At 38.6% G+C, this 16624-nt stretch overlaps 1 protein-coding gene across 2 annotated transcripts; it reads left to right on the top strand.

The window, feature by feature from the left end:
* Positions 1-31: 31 nt before the first annotated feature.
* On the top strand, positions 32-16168 carry CRELD2 (CRELD disulfide isomerase 2). 2 transcript variants are annotated; one of them, XM_089524432.1, is made up of 10 exons: positions 32-261; positions 3404-3486; positions 4925-5035; positions 7840-7931; positions 8928-9104; positions 11235-11330; positions 13714-13797; positions 14176-14271; positions 14466-14606; positions 15647-16168. In XM_089524432.1, exons 1-10 carry the CDS (start codon positions 118-120, stop codon positions 15694-15696), a joined length of 1074 nt encoding a protein of 357 aa, XP_089380558.1. In that variant the 5' UTR covers positions 32-117; the 3' UTR covers positions 15697-16168. The 2 variants fall into 2 exon arrangements, with proteins under 2 accessions (XP_089380558.1, XP_089380559.1); XM_089524433.1 differs by having other exon boundaries at positions 35-261; positions 15644-16168.
* Positions 16169-16624: the final 456 nt, after the last annotated feature.

Genomic DNA, 16624 nt, shown 5'->3' with positions numbered 1-16624 from the left:
CGCGTCGGAATTCTAAATGGCCCCGGCGGCGCGGAGCCGGCTGCCACAGTTCGACCCGTTCCTTTGCAGCAGGAGGAGCGCCATGCAGGGCTGGAGGGCAGCTGTTGTGGAGTGACGATGGGACGCTGGTCAGGCTTGGAGCCCCGCCGCCCCGCTTGGGCTCTCCTTCTCCTCCTTGTCTTCCTTGGACTGGCCGCCTCCGAGGAGCGGCTCCGACAGGCCTGCAACATTTGCCGGGGAATCACTGAGCGCTTCAGCCAGGTATAGGGAAGAGAAGGGAGGGTCTGGGCTGGATGTTATAGGTAACCCCGCCAAGCCATTGCATCCCGCCTCCCTGGTGGCGCAGGGGTCAAATGCCTGTAGTCCAGCCACTCAATTAGAAACCATAAGGTTGCGAGTTCGATCCCAGCCAGGGGCTCAGGGTCGACCCAGGCTTTGCATCCTTCCCAGGTTGCTAAAATGAGTGCCCAGGTTGTTGGGGCAATTAGCTTACACTTAGACACTGCTAATAATAATAGTAATAATAATAATAATAAGGGATTTATTTATAGCCCGCCCAATCACTTGGATCAGGGTGGGTTACAGCCATAAAGGAATACAATAGTTCAATAGTTCAGTATGAAGTTGTTTATCTGTTTGTTTTCCCTTCTTTCTCTCTTTCTCTTCCTTTGGTCTGGCAACAACAACCCTGTGAGGCGGGACAGGCGGGGGAGAGTCGAACCTGTCGCCGCCGCGCTTTATGTTCCGCCACTTCTTTAATCCTACACAGTCCAGGGGTTTGAGAGTTGGACTGCCACTCCGGAGAGCGGGGTTCAAATCTCGGCTCAGGCATAGAAACCCACTATGGGCAATTCACGCTCTTGCTAGCTTTAAGGGTTTATTCTTCCCTGTTGGAGTCATCCAGGTGTTTGTGGATTTCAATGGCTTCCCACTGCATTCTGACCTGGTAGCTGTTGGCACGGTCCAGAATTTCGGTGTTTTCAAATAGCATTTTATGCCCAGGTTGGTTTATAACATGTTCTGCTACTGCTGATTTTTCTAGCTGGCCCAGTCTGCAGTGTCTCACGTGTTCCTTGATTTGTGTTTGGAGGCTGCATTTAGTGGTCCCTACATAGACTTCAACATTGAACAACAGAGCAATACACAGATTAACACGGAAATCACTCCTCCCAACCCAGGGTCGCACAGTATATATGTATGTACCCCACTCTCTTCCATGCCAGCATTCTCTGAAGATGCCAGCCACAGATGCTGGCGAAACATCAGAAACTAACTCTTCTAGAACATGGCCACATAGCCCAAAAATCCACTAAAAACTATGGATGCCGGCCATGAAAGCCTTCGACTTCACAGTGATACCTTTATTGGCCAACAAAAATACACAATATACTTGTTGCAAGCTTTCGAAGCTCCACCGGCTTCTTCATCAGGCAAGATGCTGCATACCAAACAGGAGAAAAATTGGAGATGTTAGTAAGATGCTTGCATTTTGTTGTTTCTGTCCTTAGTGAAGATGGTATGGGGAGAGTAAATTTGCAGGCTTGCTCCTCCTTGTGTCCATGTGGGAACTGGGAGTTTTTCAAAGTCAGGGAAATATAAAGTCCATTAGCATATTAACAGGACTCTTCTCTTGCAATCATGGCAGCCTTGTAGACGAGACATCTAGTCTTGTATTGCTCTGCTCATCCTGCAGTTTCAGGCCCATGGCCTCCATGACTGAATCCATCCATCTGCCATCTGGTTTCCCTCTCTTTCTTCTACCTTTCTTAGCATTATTCCTTGGTTGAGTCTATCTACCTGTAATGAATCCAATAACATCCAAACAATGATACTGTTATGGGCCAACCAAAATGCACAAGCTTTTGAAGCCACACTGGCTTCTTCATCAGGCAAACAGGAGGACTTTCTCTTTTCCTACTGGCTTCTACATTACCAAGCGTTATTGTCTTTTCTAATGAGTCTTCCCTTCTCATGATGTGTCCAAAATACAGAAGCCTCAGTGTCATCATCTTGGCTCCCAGGAAGAGTTCAGTTTTGATCTGTTCTAGGATCCATTTGTTTGTCTTTTCGGCAGTATCCTTAGCACTCTTCTCCAGCACCGTATCTCAAATGAGTTCATTTTCTTCCTTTCTTCTTCCTCACCATCCAGCTCTCGCATCCGTACATGATGGCTTGGACGATTCTAACTTTGGTGCACAGTTGTATATCTTTGCCCTTTAGGATCTTTTCTAGTTCTTTCACAGCTACCCTTCCCATTCCTAGTCTCCTTCCAATGTCTTGACTGCAGTCTTCCTTCTGATTGACGTTTGATATTTCCTAAGGTATGGCAATACTTTTTAACTATTTCAATTTCTTTATTATCCAGGTTGAATTTGTATTTTGGCAGAGAAGGCTAAAGACTGTGTAAAACTACAAATACCAGGATTCCATAGGACAGAGCTACAGCATTTAAAGTGTTGTCAAACCGCATGATTTCTGAAGTGTAGATGCATCCTGGGTCTTCCCAGTACCAGGGCAACACAGCAGGACTGGCTGGCTGTCAGTTGATAGAATAAATTGACTGACATTTGTTTAGTTAGATTGCAGCCCTAGTATGGGTGGGTATGGACATCATGGTCTTATGGAGCTACTACTCAGATTAAATAAAACAGTAAAGATATAATGAATGAATAAACTACTAGGAATATAATATTTCTGTTTTTCTGGGGAAACCCCTGTTCTGCTGTGTTTGTGATTTATAAGGGTTAAATTATGTCGAACTGAAAATTAAAGGCTCTCTCACACACATTTAACATCATTCTGTTGAAAAATAGTACGACACATATTTTTGCAGAAATGGATAGCTCATTGATTTAATTTGTATTGGTTACTCAGCGAAATGGCAAGTGCCACACTCTTAGTTTGATCACTTGTAAATGAAAGTGCCTGGATTCTAGTTTCACTTGTAGAGAATATACCGAAATAGTGGAAAGCTGCTATTAAAAAACATTTAGATTTCCCATTAATTTCCCTGGGTTTAGGGTCAAACAACTGGGAAAAGATATAAATTCCTATTCCATTAAGTGGGGCTTCCTTCTCAATAGGCATGAACTGGATTGCACTGTACACCCTTAAAAAGTAGTACTGTTATTCCAATGACAAAGTAAGTGTGTAGACTGCTGGTTCTGTTTCCTGATGTGCTGGAGCTTAGCAGGGCATACAATATAGAAATATAATAGTTAGCTGCTGCCAGAGTTTAGACTTTGTCTTGATTTTTGCATGAAATGTGCAAAGCACCAAGGGTACAAAATGCAATTAGAATGTGTCACAGTTTTAGCTATGTTTAGGTATAATTGTAGAGGCATTGTAAGCCACCTCTGCATTTTAGCGAGAGAGCACTGTTACACCTATTTCTGTTCTGCAGGGTCTCACAGATACTGCAAAAAAGAACTTTGGAGGTGGCAATACAGCTTGGGAAGAAAAAACACTATCTAAATATGAGTCCAGGTATGGTATGTGTTTTCTTTCAGTCCCCCCCTCCTCCAGAAGATAACATTTTTGTCTAATCCTTTTGTATTGTGTGTTTAAAGCTGAATAAGACTGTATATGTTAAGCAGGGAACATTTTAATTTAGAGCAGAGCTAACATGTTTTTATTTACATATAGTAGATGCTATAAGAATATAGTTTTTTAAAAAAATATTATTCTGTAAAGCTTGCACCAAAACCTGTAATCTTGCTTTTGGGCATCTAACCATTGAGCGCTAACCACCTTCAGCAAAGCTCCAGTAATTCCTTCCCATGCTGTGGTTAGAACCATGCATTTGCAACCCAAGACTTGGGGCAGGGATCTTGATGAGTGCTAACTGTATTTTCCCTAACATGGCTATCATGACAAATTATGGTTGGTGCAAAAAGTTATGAAGAAAGAGGGATTTTAGAAGCCAGAATGAACATCTGGTCATGTAATGTTTCAGTTGGGTTTCTGTCAGACTTGCAAAGTAATGTTAGCTTTTTCCCATGATAGAAGTGCTGCCTCCTTTGCTCTTGCATCTGCTTATTCTAGCTTAGTTAATACATCCAAACTATCATGTGGCAGTTCTGCACAGTTGCTTGACTGTAGAAATTTTGATTGCTCATATTGTCACTTACTCATTGGCTATCCTGGCTGGGAGTTGAAAACCACAACACTGAGGAACCAAAAGTTTCCCACCTCTGCTTTATAACATCGTGGTGCTTTTAGCCCTAACCACACTACACAGAGAAAACGGATTTGTTTCCAAGGGTCTTGTCAGTCAGGAATCTATATCTTTGGGAACAGGAATGAAGAGAAAGAGAGAAAGTACATGGACCTATGAAATTCCACCCCCCACCCCCCTTGAATCTTCAAATCTCTCTTTGGCACTTTACAGACCAGCCTGAAAGGGCGGCCTGGGGGTAGAGTCGGGGTGCATCATCCTGACAATGCATGTCTCACTCTTCTCCCCTAGGGCGCCCTGACACCACGCGGCACTCCAGGCAGTGCGTGGCGTGATGGTGCACTTCCAGCGCTGCGTCCAGATGATGTAGTGCCGAAGTGGCACCACACAGCCATGCTGCCATGGCTATGGCACCCTTTCAAGGGTGCAAAAAGGAGCTACTTTTTGCGGCTCCTTTTTGTGCCCTCAAAAGGCCAAATTGGGGCTGCTGCATGAGGTGAGTGTTGGAGAGACTTGGCATAGACACACAACTTCTCATTACATGGGTGAAGGTTTGGATATGCACTTTGAAATGTAGAATTATGAGAGTGGTGGTCCAAAATGTTTGGAGAGCCAAAAGCTTCACAACCATGGAGTAAAAGAAACAAACGTCTTATGTGATTACATAAAGCTGATAACACTGTTATTTTCTTTTTTAGTTCATTTTATCTAGCTATAATATGGTACTGTTTTATCTTTTTAATGTAGTGAAATTCGTCTTGTAGAAATAATCGAGAACCTATGTGACAGCAGTAATTTTGAATGCAATAACATGGTAGAACAGCAAGAAGAGCATATAGAAACATGGTGGTTCAAATGGTAAGCAAGGAACAAGGTAATACTATTTATTGTGGTGGTTTTAATAATGGAATGAAGATTCTTAAGGAAAAGGCAGAGTACAATTTTCGTTGAAAGATAATTTAAATGATGTTAAATTAAATTAGTATATAAAACCATTTCTTTACAATACTGTTAGCTTTGTAAGGCACTGCTTGGATTACACAGTTGTGAATCTAGATTTAAGTAGGTGTAAGGAATATAGAAAGCATGTGCTGCTGCAATAAGCTTAATTGTATTGTTTATTTTTTTAGTATTGTTGGGATTTTCAAAAGGCATTTTCCGAACTGCTTCTGCAAATTAAAGACAAATTATACTTGATGCTTTTGTCTCCCCCCACCAAGTCACCACGGTGTTACAGTTAGCTACAGAAAAGAAGTGGCACCATTTAGTGAATGTAGCAGCAGGGAAGAGTGTAATTTGCAATCAGTGGGGGACCTCCATACCTTGATTTCTTAAGTAGGGATACCAAAGTCTTTCACATTAAGCAATTTTTAAAATTAGTTTATCCAGTTCATGATCTGCAAGACTGTTTGGCTGGAACTATAGGCCAACAGAACATATGTATGCTAAAATGCATTCATTAAGTAAACTGCATAAATTAGCAAATGTACAAACCAAAATATGCATGGATTTTGGTGAAGAAAAACAAAATGTAATCAAGATGTGAAATAAGGACAGGAAGAAATTTCAGGGGAGAGTCAGAGAAATACAACAAAATTGAGACAGATTTTAATATCACACTAACTAGTAAAATGAGGACTTAGTTAAGGCAAACACATAGAACAGATAGCTAGTAACATCAAATTGATCTTCTAGTCTGAGCATTTTTGCCATCCTTTGTTGTTGTCACTTTAAGAATTAAAAGAAGTTTGAGAGTTCTGTATGTGCCTGATGTATTTTCTAGTGGCCTTTAATTTAGTCCTGGGGTTTCCATGAATGTGGCTGCTAGATGGCACTGGTATAAGCATAATACATTCTGTAATAATCTAGACCGATCAAGGAATCCTACATTTCTTTGTAAGATTCATGATAAATTTCTTATTTGCATTTGTTCCATCCAGTGCTAAGAAGACAGTTTATCTAAATATCAGTCTTGGCAACTCCATTTAGAATCAGAAGGGCAAATTGATTTTTCTCATATATAATAATTTAACTAGCCCATCACACCAGCATTGCATTTTAAATTATACTTGCAAATTTTTACATCTTATTTCAGTAGCTTTTATGACACACACATACTGAGTAATTTTGCATGGAAACCTAATTTTGCAAGGGAGTCGAGCAAAAAAATCATTTTCTATTTTTATCTTGAAAGGTTAGTATGGTTCTGAATAGGGAAGGAGCTTGGCCATACGTAAGACAATTACACACCTGATTTCAGGCCTATCAAGTATTTGGATGGGAAACCTCAAGAGAATGCCAGAAATTGTCAGATTAGCAAGTGAAACCAGTCTGAAACCTTGAAAAATTGCTGCCAGATAGAGGTTGACAGTACCAGGCTGGTCTGATTCAAGGTGTGGCAGTTGTTTATGCTTTTATTTCATATTCTGGAATATGTTATAGGTGGTAGTCAAATCAATAAATATTTTTCAAACCTATATGAATTATAGTAACCAGTAGTTCTATCTCTGCATGGGCCCAACCCTTTTTTGTGTATTTTAAAATATATATGCATTTTTTTAAAAAAAGTGTGCCTTGCTTGCACATACAGCCATTTAGTAAAACAAATTTGTGCTTGTAACTATGCATATTTGAAAGGTGAATAGTTTATCAGATGAATGTAGGAATGTTTGGGCCCAAGAGTATGTGGATTTGAAGCACAAAGTGTATCTAGATGATATCCACTTCAGACTGGTGGCAGTTTGCATAAAAAGTCCACTAGAGCTGAATCATTGCAGACCTTTACTTATGACTCCTATTGTACTGTGCTAAGCAACATACTATTTCTTTCTCTGTTCTGTAAGCACTAATACCAATGCTGCTGCTGCAAAGCTTTGAATTTTTTGCCAATGCCAGTGATGGTTACCGTCATTGTACTCCTAGTTTGGGTTTTCATTATCTTATTTTGCTCATCTGTAGTAATTTGCAGCACAGTCTTTTTGCAGAATGAGACATATATGTGAGCCCATTCAGTTCAGTAGTCTGTGTTGGATGGGAATGTGAAATTTATTATAGTATCAGTAACAGTATTTATTACTGAATAATTCATCAGTAATTGTTTGGACAATTTACAGAATGAATGAATACATTAAGCCTTCTGTTTAATGCTAAACACCTCATTTTCTTCCATTGTGTTACATTTCTATTAAGTGTGGAATAATTGCACACATTTCCACATATAGGTAACTGTGTATGCTGTGCTCAAGAAGGTTATAGGAAGGCAAAAAGATTCCTCTATGGTTGGAGTCTCTGTAACCACATGCTTCAGGTCCAAAACACACTGCAAAAATAATCCAGTTTGAGACCGCTTTAATTGTCCTGGCTCAGTGCTAGCGAATTCTGGGAATTATAGTTTATTGTGGTACCAGAGATCTTTGACAGAGAAAGCTAAATGTCTCACAAAACTACAGTCCCTAGAGAGTCATAAGCCAGTGCTGGGAATTGATGAGCTAAAGTGACATTATTTTTAACATTATTGTACAGCTTAACAAGAGAATTTTCATTGACAATTTGAATCAGTATTCTCTACAACCTTGAAAAAGTAATGTTTAGTATATACAATCAGTCACATAAAGCAATCTTGTGTTTTGCTCAAGGAATGCACTGCTTTCTTCTTTTAACAGGAAGAAGAAGTACCCCGATTTGTTTAAGTGGTTTTGTATAGAAACCATTGAAGTTTGCTGTCCTGCTGGAACACATGGACCAGACTGTATTGGTAGTTAAACAACATTTTTTAAAGAAGTACTGGAATATATTCACACGAATAGTAGGCAGAACTTTTAATTCATATCTTAATACAATCAAGGCTGAATTCTGCTCAAAAGTGTAAATAAAATAAAATCTTTGTATCTAGAGATGCAATGGGTATAAACGGAAACTAATACGGGATCAGTTGAATGACTTGTCTCAAATGAATTTTTTCAAGTAAAGTTACCACATTCATTCAGTCATCATTATTGTTATAATCATTGGTCAGCATTCAAGTTAACAGCAGGATAAATAAATAAATAAATAGATATAATTTATTAATTTAGTCCCAAAAGCAATTATGTAAATGGAAGGTTTGAAAGATGGCCACAGGTTCCATTAAAAAGAAATAAGAAACACATGAGCAGCAGCATTGTCCAAGGAGACTGACAGCACACCCATTTTAGAGATGTAGAAATTGTGTACAAATAACAGGTGGAGTGAGTTACTGATTCAAAGAGGTTTTGTTGGATTGGTAGCCTGATGATTTACAATAATAGTAGCAGTCATGCAGCCCTTCAGATGTAACTCATTATTCTTAGGCAGCATAGCTAATTGTGTGGAATGTTGGAAGTTATAGTTTAGCATCCTTGGGAGACCCACAAAATTCCCACTCTTGGTTTACAGTGAATTTTTAATATAATATTGAGCTGAGTAGCTACAAGGGGAAAGAATTAAATATAAGAAGTACTTCATACCTATTAAACAATACAAAATTGGTCCAAAATTTCCTCCAGCAGTAGATGTAATGAGTGAACATTACTCATTACACTGAAGTCTTCACCGAATGTCCAGTTGTTGCATTACCATTTAGTAGGAGCAACTAATAATTCTCCCAAAAATGACACATTAACACTAACATCTTTACATATTAGTGATGATATCATTGCATCATTTTACTTCTAAGTTGTGCTTTTGGCTTTATTTGTGCATAATATTGAAGTCATACCTTGTGTTGATTAAGCTTGTCGTGGGGGAGCTGAAAGACCTTGCCATGGAAATGGGCGCTGTGATGGAGATGGCACAAGAAGTGGTGATGGCTCATGCAGTTGTAAAAAAGAATACAAAGGAGAATTTTGTTTGGACTGCTCCGATGGCTACTACAACTCTCACAGAAATGACACACATTCTGTTTGTTCAGGTATAACCATGTCCTTTAAGTGTCTTGATAATGGCTTCAGTCTACAGAATTAGTTCCAGGCATGAACCAAATTTTACAAAGACAATTTTCTGATACACCATGATGCTTTTTCATTTTTATTATTTGAAGTGGATTGTGATATGGCATCTGCCAGTTACGTAAAAGGAAAAAAGTCAAAACTCATTCGGCATATCTTAGTGGCTCACATACCTGTCAGATTGCACACTGATTTACCTAAGCAACTGTTAGAGGTAAACTTTGCGACTTAATCCAGTGTCTAACTAGCATTGTAATACCAACTTGACCAAACTTTTTTTCCCCTCCCTGCTGCCCTCAGGGTTGCCCAAAAACTGAAGGGTTTTCCAGTCTTGTCAAACAGCTTTTGAGGTACATTGGGAAGTTGGAGTGGGAAGAGAAAGTCACGGCCTTCCTGTTTCTGTATGCTAGAACAAGTCTTAAATTGACTAGGACACAGAACAATGGATGTAAGCTACAGGAAAAGAGATTCCACCTAACATTAGGAGGAACTTTCTGACAGAGCTGTTCAGCAGTGGAACACACTCCCTCAGAGAGTGGTGGAGTCTCCTTTGGAGGTTTTTAACAGAGGCTTGCCATCTCTCAAGGATACTTTAATTGTGAGTTCCTACTTGGCAGGGGGTTGAACTGGATTGGACCTGCCTCTTCCAACTCTATGATTCTGTTCTATGAATCCTGTCCTTTAATATGTTTCCAAATTAGGTGAGACAAGCAGTTAAGCACTTGTACTTTTAAGTCCCTCAAGTTGTTTGCTTAACTGCAGGAAGACTGATTGTTTTGTTGATGTAGTGAAATACAGTAAGAGCTTTTATTTACCTGATAAGCCAGTAGTTTATTCAGGTTACACATCAACTGCTTGCTTTACTATTTTGATAGTGAAATGCTTTACAGAAACTTTTTAATCTGTTTTAAATGTTAATTGAATTCCATGCCATTGTGTGCAGATAACAAGCCTATTAACCTTTGCTGTAGTGAATTTTTTTACTAGTAAGATTGGTTTATGTAACACTCATTCAGTCTTTTGAAATCCTGTCTAATTCTGAAATGCATGTCTCTTAGCTACTGTCAGGGATGTAGCCAAGAGGGGAAGTCTGTGGGGGCCATCCCCCCTTCCGTTAGATACAATGAATAGCGTGCGTTGCTGCTCCGCTGCACCCAAGCCCCATTATAACGGTGGCACTTAGTCTGGGCCCCTCATTTCACTATCATGGATTTTGCCATGATCCATGAACAGGTTGTGGGTAAAACTTGGAGGTTCCTTCAGTGTGTGAATGTATGCCTGTGGCAAGAGGGACTCTCATTGAGGCTTTTTGCTTCATCATTTCAGCTTTCATTTCAGCAAGGTGAGCGGGTAGGAAAAGGACTCTTAAACAGCAATATCAATCAGTTACCCAGGACTCTTTCTGCTTGGCTCTTTCTTGCTAATCCCCTCTCCACATGGCATAGGGAAATCTAAAAGAGCTGCCATCAAATTACCATAGTGACCCATAAATAAGATGGTTTGAGATTTGGGGGTCAATTTTGGGCATAAATTTTTAAACTTATAGACGAGCATATATGGTAAACGTTCTTTAATCTTAAATGCATAGCAAATCTTGCTACTTTTGATGTAGATTTGAACAGCAGCAATCCTGATTGTTCACCTGGATTTTGACAACAGCCATATTGAATGTTTGTACTATAATGCAGTTCTGTAACAGCTTTTCCTTACAGTTTTATATCAATCTTTATTTGATCAAACCTTGGCAGTACACCTAAGATGGGATGATAAAGGTAGATTAGAATAGTCAGTTACTCGTCAAACATACGCCAGCTATGATATGCATTTATTTTAGAGAATGTATTCAGCAAAAAGCTCTCAGGAAGAAAATAAAACACACATGTAACATGTATTTTAAAAAATACAAAGTAAAAAGTCACACTTTCTGTGAATTCTAAATAGATCTGCAACACTAATTTCCAGACTGCTTTGACACTTGAACAAGAATATTCCTGTTAGTTAGACTGAACTCTACTTGTTCTGATGTAGCAGTAAATAGTTTTTTTAGGTATTGTATATATAAATGTTTACCCATTTTTGCTTCATCTTAATAGCCTGCCATGATTCGTGTAAAACATGCACCGGTGCAACTAATAAAGACTGTAAAGATTGTAAAGAAGGTTGGATTAGAAATGAAGAAGCCTGTGTAGGTGAGTAAGACTACCTGATACAAAACTAGTAACATTAACAGCTCAATTTGGAAATAGATCTTTAAAATACTATAATGCATGAATTCTATACAGTTTATACAGTTCAGTACCTCTGTATCCACAGATTCTACATCCATAGCCAACTATCGATGACTTGAAAGTATATTTTTTAAAAATTCCAAAAAGCAAACCTTGGTGTTGTCATTTTATATAAGGGACACCATTTTAGTGTGCCATTGTATACGACAGGACTTGAAGAGCCATGGATTTTGGTATCCATGGTGGGTTCTGGAAATAAAACAAATACCAAAAGCCCACTGTACACAACGTTACATAAAATTTCTCAAGCTGCAATCTGAAACGCATATACTGCAGTAATACTGCAGTTGACAAAGTATATATGATTCCTGAGCATTGCTTCTTTAACAGAAAATTGTGTGCCAGAAGGAGAAATAACATGGAAAGAACAGGGATAGGTCTCTACATCACAGAAAAGACCAGTTTCTTCAAAATGACTAGATCTTGCATAAATAACATTGGAACATTTTGGTGATCATTTGAAGGTTTCTCCCAAACTGCACCAGGAATAACATTTTCTTTCACCAGCCTCCTTTTTTTTTGTGATTCCATATTGATGGTCAGATTTATAGATCTATAGATGTGCTCAGGGTAGCTGATGAGGCAAGCTTATCTGTTGCCCTCTTTTCACTCTGTTTTGCTGTTCACATATGCTCATTGAGGGGTTCTGGAGGCAGCTGCTCTTGACCTTGCCTATTGTGGCCAGACACACCCAGCTTCAGTAGGATTGGCTAGAGTGAAATCCTGCTCTTTCCCAACTGAAGCTTCTTTTATTTTCTTCTTTACTGCAGGCATGCTGCGGCAACCTGACACTGAAAGTCTGTGTTTCTCCATCCCTCTTTGACCATCTTCCCAATGCTGCTAAAAAACTACAGCTAGACAGAGGGCAAGAAGGAAAAGGGTGGGGTTGGCAGGTGTGGAAAACATTCATAATAAGGAGTTTCACTGTTAGTGGCTTTGTTAACTGAGATGTGCCTGCAAATGCATTTATATGGATAGATGCTGCTGACTGGATTGCAAAACAGTGCTTTGATCAAAACATGTATAAAGTGCAGTCCACCAATCTAAAACTTGAATGGATATTAATATGTTTTTACAAGCAATAACCTATTTATTTGATAGTAGATGCTACTATTGCTGCTTTGACTGTCACATGATGTGCACGTTGGTTTCATTCAATTGTCCCTGAAGGCTTTGTATATGTCTATAACATGGCATTTTGCCAAAACGAGCTGTGCTCAGAGTGACTCACAACTGAACATTAATTTTAGAAAGAATGCATTCTAACTAAAAGAAGGTATAAATATATGAGTAATTTAAAATAAAAACAAGTAATTCAGTAAACATACAATAGTATAAAGTCTATGTTTATAACAGAATTAAATAGTGTAATTGACCTCATTAATACTAGTAATCTATCCCCAAAATAAAATCAAAAGTTACAAACCAAATCATATACCTATTCCTGTCTAGCACTCCGATTCTAGCTGCTGTGTCTCCAAGAAGCCTGGTTTAAATAGGAAGAAAAATCCTGGGGCCAGTCTCTTTTCTGGATTTACAGCTAACTGTTTTGTCTCCCAAGAAGCCACTGACAGCAGCAAAGGGAAAATGCTATAGCATGAAAATAGTGTTAATTTTTCTTCCCTATTGTGCAGTGTATGCTGACAAAGTTAGGTTTATCTCTTATTTTTAAATATATGTTTTGAGGAAGTATTGTTTATTTTGTAGAAACTGTGAGGGTGTGACATCCCTCCACTCATCCCCTCTCCTCATATATTATTATTGCCCTTCCTCTTCTACTTTTTAGTCTGTGGAAAGCATAGATTGGCTCCAAACTGGCATCTGAAACCCATTTCAGACCCATGAAAGCAAATTATGGTTAGCCAGTTTGGCTGTAACAACAGATTTATGATTTGTCCAAGCAGAGCTGAAGGAAGGAATCAATACAAAAGCCCAAGACAAAAACACGCTAGCTGAAGTGTGTGAGCTAACCTGGCAGGAGAAAAGGAAGAAGCAAGGCAAGATGTGTGTAAAAGTACTGCTATCTTTCTTGGATTACAGAAGTAGTACATTCTTTTTACAACTTTTACCTCAAGGGATTTCATGCACACCGAGATTTTTTAGGTGCTTTACAGATTTTTCAGGTGCTTTTGTCCCCTTCTCTTTAAAGCAGAAGAACTGCAGAAATTTTATGAGACAGAAGTGGCAAAGAGAAGCCAACTGTTCCCCCCCTTATCAGTTTTTGTCTTACAACTGTTACACTTCTAAAACAATACTAAATTTTAATTTATAATCACTTTTTCAGATGTGGACGAATGTGCCGTAGAGGACTCTCCATGCAAGAGTGACCAATATTGTTTGAACACAGATGGCTCATACTCATGCAAAGGTTTCTTTTCAATATATATGAAGATTAAACTTAACTTGAAAGAATGTTTAATTTTCTGTTGGGTAAACAGAATGTCAGATTTGCTGTGTGAAGAGGGCTGATTTTCTTCAAAAATTGCTCCCTATTTAATTTAATCAGATATGATAAGAGATGTGCCCTATTTCATTGTTTTTCTTGTTCTCATTATTATAAGAAGTAGAGTATAACAAAGAGATGCAGTTAACTGTGGCAATGCTGTCTCTGCTATTATTAGTCTGTCTTACTACTTTGTCTCAAGGTTTATTTGCATAGAAGCATCTGTGAACATTAGCATTTTCTTTAAGCAAGCTAGTATTTTATGCTATTTTGAAAATGATAGACTTTTTTTTCATTTCCCAGCATGTGATCCAAGCTGTTCGGGATGTACAGGAGAAGGGCCCAGCAAATGTAATAGCTGCACATCAGGCTATGAAATGAAGGATGAAAAATGCACAGGTTACGTATTGGATTTATATAGTCATAATTAAGTTATTAATGGTATTTTATGTTTGTTTCTTTTTCTTTTCCCCCTCCCTTCACCACGGCTAATTATCATTACCTTTATAGGGGCATCTTAGTATTTAGTTTCAAGTGTATTAATAAAATCTATTTCTGTTCACTGTGGTTGAATTGAATTAAACTTTTTGCAGATGTGGATGAGTGCACATTATCTGAAAAAATGTGTATAAGAGAAAATGAAGACTGTATCAATACACCAGGTGCTTACAAGTGTGCCTGTTCAGTGGGCTTTCAAGACAGTGATGGTGTCTGTGTTCCAACTGTAAAAGCTGGTGAGTCTTTTTTGTATCCATATTAATGATGGTTGGAGGAGTGTGGTAAATCTAGTGTTAATAAATAAATTACAATGCATACAAAAGTTCACTGTTCTTGTACTGTTTAAAAAACCAATGTCCAGTGTCTGTCTATGTACTAATTTTTATCCTTAACATACTTCCTTATCATTGGACCAGTTTGATGTGATGGATTAGGATCACAAAGATTAAGCTTTAAGTACTTTGTTACTCATGAAACCTGGTGGAATAACCTAGGGCCAGTCACCCTCTCCATTTAAACAATTTCTATGCTAATTGCTGAGGATAAGCTATATGCCTTTATTTGGGGGCAGTCATTCAGTTTTCTCCAAGCTCCATGAATGGATGGGTTGCAAATGTTGTAAATTAAAAATCAGTTTCCCTCTTCACTTCCTTTTTATCTTGGAAAACATCTGTGAAAATTATTCGTGATGATTCTGTATATCCCAAAACAAGTACAAGGAATTTGTTTATGCTGTGTGTTACTGGCAAGGCTAGATCATGATGATCATATATTTGATTCAAGTTATATAAAGTCTCCAATATGGCCACCCCTGGTTGCTTGGGCTGCGGCTCTCATCCCCAGATAGCATGGATATGTGTAGTCGAACTCTTGAGTTCAGTTGTGGCATATATTTACATGTACATTGTTTCATGTGGTTAAAGTAAAATTTGGTAATATATGATTTTTTAAAATATTTTTTTAAATTAAAGTGTATTTCAAAACAAAACAAAACTGGGGCCTTTCCTTGCTCTTCCCACTGAGCCTCACCCCACTAACCCCATCTCTTCAATGTTTCAAAGGCACACAGGTGAAAACCACAGCCCATTTCTGCCAAAAGGCAGATGTTTGGGAAGCAGTGATGTAATCCCCACCTTAGGGTTTAACCTGGTGCAAGTCTGCACACACCTAGTTATGTCCCTGTTTCTATGCAGTGTGCCTCTAGTCTGTATCCTAACCAATAATGTAACTCTGTAGATGTTGCATTATAATTAACATTTATTATTTTTGACAGAAGAGGAGACGCCAGTCAATGCTTCTTCACCTAATGCCCATGAGGACTTATGATCTACATTCCAAGACAAGAGAGACTGATTTCAAACCCTTAAGTTATTGGACTGAACAACCACTACCTGAGATAATATGTTAATGGTATTAAATAAAGGCAAGTTAGTATGATTCTCATTGCAAGTGGATGATGAATTTCCCTTTCAATTGCATTTCTTTTAAAAATGTAAACAGTTGTTACTTTTTTATACTGCTGTAAAACTGTCCTAGTAGAAGTGATTGGAGAGAGAAAGATTGCAAACCATTTTCAGTGTATTTAATTAAACTGAACTACATATTGTTATTAAATGATTTCTTGTGGAACAATGAAAACATGAACTGGCAGATCAAATATTCTTAGATGTGGATGGTTTTTCTATGACTACAACTTGTCTTTTTGATACTGCTAAAGGGAGGTTTTGTGGACGGGGGGTGGTTGGACAATATTTGTGTAAACTGAATGTCAAGCGTGGCATTCAATAAAGATTTATTTTGGCTGCTTTTTATTTTGGCTGCCTTGTTGCTGATTCTTGGATTTTCATTGAATGGATGAGTATAGCAGTTGGAAGCTTTTACTTACTTTGTAAAAGTTTGTGAGGCTTCTGCTCCTTATCCACCACTTTTCCCACCAGATGGGTGGTTCTGCCTAAATCTCTGCTGCCTCCATATTTGAAGACTTTTCCAGGTCTCACTGCTATAACCAAGAGAGAGAGTGAGGGCTTTCTCTTACGCTCACCTCTGCCACCCATGTAAGGATTTCCTCCTGTCCCACTCCTGTAACCACCAATTGTGAAAATCTATTAAATGCCCTCAGGATTCCTGTCCAAGATATGCAATTTCTGTTCCCACTGGACACCAACTTTCTGTCTTCTCTGCTGTCACCACAGATAGGGTGTCTGAGCCCATTCTTTATATAACTAGCATTCCCAGAAGCCAAAAACATGCTAAA

This window comes from Sceloporus occidentalis, unplaced genomic scaffold, assembly GCF_023333645.1.
Source record: "Sceloporus occidentalis isolate IW3139 unplaced genomic scaffold, rSceOcc1.0.p SCAF_5, whole genome shotgun sequence".
Lineage (NCBI taxonomy): Eukaryota > Metazoa > Chordata > Lepidosauria > Squamata > Phrynosomatidae > Sceloporus > Sceloporus occidentalis.
This window is presented reverse-complemented; position numbering and strand designations above follow the sequence as displayed.

Bases quoted from the DNA above. Each gene is read 5' to 3' on its own strand.
- CRELD2 (XM_089524433.1), top strand. From the start codon at position 118: ATGGGACGCTGGTCAGGCTTGGAGCCCCGCCGCCCCGCTTGGGCTCTC. The intron at 262-3,403 runs GTATAGGGAAGA...TCTGTTCTGCAG, and splicing joins TCACTGAGCGCTTCAGCCAG to GGTCTCACAGATACTGCAAA. The intron at 14,272-14,465 runs GTTACGTATTGG...AACTTTTTGCAG, and splicing joins GAAGGATGAAAAATGCACAG to ATGTGGATGAGTGCACATTA.